General features: G+C 36.5%; 1 protein-coding gene across 1 annotated transcript; it reads left to right on the top strand.

The window, feature by feature from the left end:
- The first annotated feature begins 3,626 nt into the window (after nucleotides 1–3,626).
- Nucleotides 3,627–5,052, top strand: LOC126619583 (zinc finger protein ZAT5-like). The gene has a single exon (XM_050287988.1). The coding sequence runs from the start codon at nucleotides 3,960–3,962 to the stop codon at nucleotides 4,953–4,955; it is 996 nt and encodes a 331-aa protein (XP_050143945.1). The 5' UTR covers nucleotides 3,627–3,959; the 3' UTR covers nucleotides 4,956–5,052.
- Nucleotides 5,053–7,286: the final 2,234 nt, after the last annotated feature.

The raw sequence follows: 7,286 nt of genomic DNA, 5'->3' as shown, positions 1-7,286 counted from the left end.
TGCCACTCACATATGATGTAGTATAAAGTCAACTTTATAGCTTTTTCTCATTAGGGATTTCTTGAAGAAAAGAAGAGAAACACTTTCTCTCTTTTTTCTCTAAAAGAGGCCGGCCACTTAGGGAAGATTTAGCTAGCAATCTTTTCTTCTCTAAGTCATCCATTTCATCTTCACACCTCATCCTTGGTGTGAAGACTTAGAGACACCAAATTTTTTGTGTTCTTGGAGATCCTTTCCTCACATCCTCAAGGAGCAAAGGAGCATCAAAAGGAAGAAAAACACAAGGAAGATCCAAGGAGTTAGGAGGTGACTTGAAGGCCCTCCACTTGGGTGAATCCCTTGTGTAAACAAGGATGAGCTTCAAGGGTAATGAATCTCTAAATCCTTCCCTCTCTTTAATATTGTTAAAGAGTCTTGTGATTCACCATTCACTAGTCTTTGAAAGTCATGGGTTTTAGAATTGTTTTGAATGCATGCCTACTTTAATGTGTTATTAGTTTGCATATGTGTTCAAATGTTCTCCCATGTTCTTAGCTAGGACAAAAATTTTCCTTCATAGGTGTGGGGGCATTTGTGGAGCCTAAAATAATCCCAAAAATTCAAAAGGCGACACGTGGACTTTTATTCAAGAAAGGCAAGATTGCCCTCAATAAATGGGCAGGCTTCTCAGATGCTCCCACACCCAGCTCACGTCCCTGCTGAAGGTCTCAGCAGGTGAATACGACTGCTCACAACTCACTTGCTCTTGGCAAGAAATTAAAGATAAGGATTAATTACTCAAATCCTATCTTTAATACATTCCCAATTGAAGATAAGTAATCCTAATTTAAATCAATTAGGGATAATTACACTATTATCTCAAGATATTATTTCCTATTTAATATCTTGAGAATATTTAGAGAATATCTCTCCATTAAACACTATGGCCGGCCCTCTCCCTATAAATACCCCATATTCTACCAAATTTTTAAAGCTTTTGCAACCCTTAAAAAGTTTTAAACACTTTACTCTCTGAGAGAAAATAACTTAGGTATCGGAGATCCGTTGACCTAACCCCCCCCCCAACCTTGTGGGCGCGTGAGGCTTAGGTCTTTGATCAAATATGTTAATTGTTTTGTAGGTGCACTTTCATCAAGATTGGGAACGGCGGAAATTTGCATCAACAACACGTAATCGCTATAAATATACTATAAATATAAATATATATATATATATATATATGTATGGTATGGTCTCACTAGCTGTTATACATAACCGACGTATATGAAAGTTCGTAATAAGTACAGTATAAAAAATTAAAACGAGATTATGTTGTTTACTAACTTGAGAAAGGTATTACAGTTTGTCAAAGGAAGGAACGGAGAGGTGTTAATTGTTAATTAATAAATAATGGGATGATATTTATGTATTGGAAGGAAAAACTTAAAAGTTTTCTTGCCATCATTCCTTTTTCCAGAATATATTAATATTAGTATTCTCTCTAATATTTGGCTTTGGTTGTAATTGTACTCTTGCTGATATAGTTATTACGCAATCATTGGACATAGAATATGCATGCATCGGTCATCTTCTTGCTTTTTTTATGTCACATTAATTCATAATATACAAGTCATCAATAATTAGCAGCTCATCTAATAAGATAACTATCTAATTAGACAACGCTGTCCTACAATCTAGGTACCATTTGCTCTCTTCATTCCAGTGCCACTAGGGCTAACTAATTAAATCTCATGAACCAGATTAGCTGATAGCTATAACTTTTACTTTTTTTTCCCAAATCTTAAAAATTAGTTGGATATTTCTAATTTTTTTTGGGTGCTTTGTAAGATGATGTATGGAGACTGAGATATGTCCGATACTAGGTCAGAACGCGGGTAGATGGCAGTAGTAACTCTAACTGTGTCCCCAGAGATTGAAATTTAGCAGAGCAATGTTTGCACTTTGATTGCCTGGTAAAATTATAAGCCTTCATGTGATTCTGCTGCTAAGTTGTACTACGAAAGTGTTAATTATTTATTGGGACACTTTGGATGCGGTCCCTAACTATCAATATTCTTTGATTGAAAGCTTGTTAGTTTTTAGTTTTTGATTAAGGTCCCTGACATTAATGTAATAATGTAAGTTACTATATTTTTTAAATTAAAACTTAAAAATTGAAATTTGTAATTGTTTATATTAATGAGATTTTAAATAAAACCCATAATTTATGGGATTAAAAATAATAAAATATAAATTATACTCTCTATTATATTGTGTGTGTGTACATATATGTATGGGTACATTAACCAAAATTAACAAAAAAAGTTATTGTACCAAAACATGGATACATTCTCAAATCAACGAAAAAGAATGTACCCATATAAGTTTAAACATGGATAAAAAAATTTGAATGGATTTTATATTAAAAAAGGGTACATTTTACATATAACAAATTGATATATTTGAGAATGGGTACATTTAAGATTAAAAAAATTGAAAAATTATATGAATGGGTACATTTAAGATTAAAAATTAAGAATCTTTTTATATATATAAAAAACTAATAGGTACAAACTTAATTTAATTTAATTTTTTATTATTTTGGAAATGTTTGAATTGAAAATTAATTAGAAGTTTAATAGAGGTCTGAGTATTAAACCCTAAATTAATTACTAATTTTTATATTAAAAAATTATATAATAAACATGTAAATTCATTATCACATTAATGCTAGGGACTTGAATCAAAATTTGATAACTAATAAGGTCTTAGTTAATAAACAGTAAGAACTAGGGACCGGATACTAATTTTTCCTTATTTATTTTATTACCCTAATTATTTTTGGTGCAGCTGCCCTAATGATCCGAGGGAGCATGAAATGTCAATCGAATAATTGGATCATAGCATAGGGCCAGCGTGATTCTTGGGTTATTGTCCATCCAAGAAGTGAGATTAGTGTATAACATGAAGTGGGTGGGTCAACTGCATCATGAACTGTTTAAGCTAGTTTGATTAAGTCAGTCATGAATTTCCAATCTATTAATAGTTAAAACTTATCAAAATCCCATCCTCACAAAGTCACAAAGATCTCCAACCACCAAATTTCAAACATTTGGGTGATAAGTTATTAAATTAGTTAATTAGTTAAGAATAAGGAATACGGCATTGCTCATCGTTTTCTCTCTCACCTGTAATATAGTCAGTAAGGTAGTCAATAAATATGGTACAAATAGTCAGTGTGTCAGATTTGTTAAACTACACTGTAAAAACCCAAAAATAGTTCAAACTGGTGATAAGTTAACAGACACACACAAGCAAGAAAAGCAAATTTACCAAAAAAGAGTAAAAAAAGGGTGAGAGGAGAAGCACAAATTCTGTGGCAGTCACAGGCTTGCAAACCAATTTTCTTCCTCTCCAGACAGGAATCGTTTGAAAAAAGTAATGGGTTTGCTTCAAAGCCAACCGAATCTCACTCGTTGCCTCGCTTCCTCACACGTACATTGCATCTAGCTAATCTCTCTCTCTCTCATTCTCCCCCTCCCTCCCTCCCTCAATACACACCTGTATTGTTTCTGTATAAATGCTTCAAAGATAGATATATTCGATCACTCACACACACACATACATTTATATATATATATATATATATATATATATATATATATTTGCCTTGTTTTATATATTTCTATATATAACTTCCAAGGTTGGAAATTAAAAACGCCAAGCTTGGAACAAAAACTCACGGTTACTATACTATTCATCACCTGGGCGACTTTTTTTTAGACTCCTTTACTACTTAAAACTCGCTCTATCTCACCACTATAATTGCGCCCTCCCCACTTTCTTAACGTTGCTTCTTCGATTCCATCCATCTCTCTCTCTCTCTCTCTCTCTCTCTCTCTCTCTCTCTCTGGTTTGGAATTTTCGAAACGTTTTTATTGTTAGGGTTGCTGGTGTGGTGCTGCTACAGTTCGAGATCGATGATGATGATGATGGAAGCTGCAGATCACCAAGATCAGGATGAAGCTGCTTTGGGTTCTAAGGATCAGGCTCAGATGATGATCATCAAGGGAAAACGCACAAAACGGCAACGTTTGGCTTCCCCGCTTTCTGCCATAGCTACAACAGCTTCAAGCTCATCAAGTGCAGGCCATGATCATGATCATCTTCAACATCAAGGCCTTGTAGGTCCCAGACCAAGAGATAGTACTGATGTTGTTGGTCCCACAGCCTCACCAGCCACCTCAGCTGATCAATTCACAGAGATCAGTACGGAGGAAAAGGAGGACATGGCGAACTGTTTGATTCTTTTGGCGCAAGGCAATTCCATCCCCAAACCCCAAAACCGTAATTTGGTTACCAACAATAAGGCGGTTTCAGCTGCAGCTTCGGCCGGGTTATATTTGTATCAGTGCAAGACATGTGACCGGTGCTTCCCATCGTTTCAAGCGCTTGGTGGACATAGAGCCAGTCACAAGAAACCTGGTAAGCAGATTAATATTAACAGCACAACGCAAGAAAATAAGAAAGCGTTGTTGTTTGTGGAAGAAGCGGAGGAATTTGATCGGTTTAACAACACAAGCACCATGTTGTCATTACAAATTTCAAATACGGCTTTCAGGGCATTGAGCAGTGCTACTAGTCCTTGTTACAACAACAACAACAAAGCCAATAAGGTTCATGAGTGTTCAGTGTGTGGCGCGGAGTTCACATCTGGTCAAGCTTTAGGGGGTCATATGAGGAGGCATAGAACATTCATAAACACAGCTGCAACAACAACAGCAGTAGCAGCCATGAGTAGTCCTCCTCAGTCTCAATCGGGATCAAAGAGACCACGAAATGTTTTGCAGTTGGATCTTAATCTTCCTGCGCCAGAAGAAGAGTGCCTGCATGAAACCAGTAAGTTTCCCTTTGGCCCCAAGATGGAACAAGTCATCGTCTTCTCTGCCTCTCCTTTGGTGGGTTGCCATTACTGAAACACAGCTAGCTAACTAGAAACCCCCAAAATCAATGTGGCCCAATTAATTGTTAACATTATTTGTTACTTGTTCAATATTCATTGTTGATTCTTTATACATGTCCAAAATTTATCCAAAATTTAATCATATAGTTGAAATTGATCAATTCTTTTGGGAAATTAACTGACTCTACGTTGTTTTTGTACTGAATATATACTCCGGCGTATTCTACACTTCAGTGCACTTTAGAGTTTTAAGAAATGTATAGGGCATGGCAATTGGAATGATTTTGGCACCACCAAAACCTGAACCGAAAGTAGGGATTAGGTTCGCATGTTTGGTTTACAAGAAAACTAAAAGCATTTGTCTCTGTCTGTCTGTTTCATATAACTGACAAAATGCAAATAAAAGTTTAAACGGATGGCAATCAAAGCCAGTAGCTCTAAGCTAACTGCCTATCTTTTAGGTACCGTTTGGTACGTGGGCCTAAAACGGGTGGAACGCGCTATTCCACGAGACGAGTTTTGGGTGAATTTTCATTCCACCTCACCCCTCTGGAACGACTCGTTCCACATCCGTGGAACACAAAATTATAACCTCTCTGTCTCATTCTTCTTCCTCCTTGTTTCCATCCGAGGGCATCTTTGCTCCCTGTCAGTTCCGTCCCGTCTGCATACCAAACGATACCTTATGGATCGATCTACCTTTGCATTTTCCATGCATTTATATAAGAAAGTGGTATACCACACGCGTGCTCTTTTATTCCGTTTGTTATTTATTTTTATGGAAAGTACGATATTCATTGATAAGAGGGGAATTCGTACAAAGTGTGGATAGTGTGCTAACATGGGTCTCGATAAAAACCTTGTCATGACTTTCAATCCGGTCGAAAGGAAAAAGAGTGTCCCGCACAAATAAACAAATGTTTAGTATCCTCACATCACAAATACAAATTAACTTGATGCATTTTCAAATAAAGCATCCAAAATTAAGTCCGGAGGTTCCGTCAACCATGTTAACTCCTGAAAACTTCCAACTCCAGTGGGAGCAAGCCTGTGAGCCACCTGGTTTTCCTCCCGTCTGACATAGTGGAGCTTCGTTTGCGAAAGGTCACTAAGAAACGCACATATGTCGTTGATTATTGGACCCAAGGGAGAGCTATCATCTCCATGGCCGTTCATGGTGGCAATAATGGTAATATATAAAAGAATCCCCTTCCATGGTGTTTGACAAAGATTTCTCTAGAAAAGGCTCCTCGGACATCAGCATAGCTCCTTAGGGGATTGGCACTTTAGATGTGTAATCGAGCTCTTACTTGTTGATGTGCTACAAGAAGAGAACAAAGTTAGTTCTAAAATGTGCCTTTGTAGGGCCTTAGGTGTAGGACTTAAGGCTCACAATCAAAGCTAACTAAGTGTTAGGCGTGCCACTACCATCTCAGTATAGCAAATGTAGAACAAGTGTGTTAAAAGTCGATTACTTGCACCCCAAGTTACTTCAAACTTCTTGTTATCAAAGGATTGTCGTGGATGGGTTAAGTCCACATTAAGTTCTTTTTCTTGCCTTGTAAACAAGGACTTTTTAGTTCATGGTCTTGTATGTTCGAATGAAGGGAGTCCAGAGTCCCTTAAGTCATTTGTTTGGTCCTAGATTGCCTATAATGAAAATGTATCCATTAAACTAACTGGATCCAGATGCAAATGAGACTCTTTAAAACAAAAAAACAAGTGAAATGCCTTGAATACATGTTGGAGAATACATTAAGCAATAGATCTACTAATTTAGAAAACAAACAAAGAGCTTCGGGCAAGATTTCACCTTGTCTGGCAAGGTTGAACTTCTTGCAGTCACTTTTCTTTGTATTTACAGGGTTTATATGCTAAAAATCGATGGATTGTAAACAAGTTTACACAAGGGAATCGATATTACACCACTGAGGGAGATATTAGAGCTTTTATACTAGACAAAAAATAGCTTTTTCAGAGAATTATCGCTAAAAATGACTGAATCTGGGTTGATTTCAGCTTTTAGATGCGAATCTAGTATGAGAGCAGAGTTTGTATGTTTGTTTTCTTGATTGGTTTAGTGTGTTTTTCCCCATTGTCTCTTCTTCCTTTTATAGGCAATGTAGCCCGACTGTTGTAGCTTTTGTTCTTGCCCGAAAGTACTTGGACAGTAATGAGTCATCAGATTTTTACTAGAAATGCCATTGGAAAGTGTTTTTTGGCTGGTAGTAGGTTGATAGACGCATATTTATGCGACTTAGTTAACTAGTTTTCTTGCATTTACGTTATTAGTTCTTAGTTATTTTAGTACTTTAAGCCATTTTCGTGTGTTTGTAGGTCCAAA

Source organism: Malus sylvestris, chromosome 4 (genome assembly GCF_916048215.2).
Source record: "Malus sylvestris chromosome 4, drMalSylv7.2, whole genome shotgun sequence".
NCBI classification, from domain to species: domain Eukaryota; kingdom Viridiplantae; phylum Streptophyta; class Magnoliopsida; order Rosales; family Rosaceae; genus Malus; species Malus sylvestris.
This window is presented reverse-complemented; position numbering and strand designations above follow the sequence as displayed.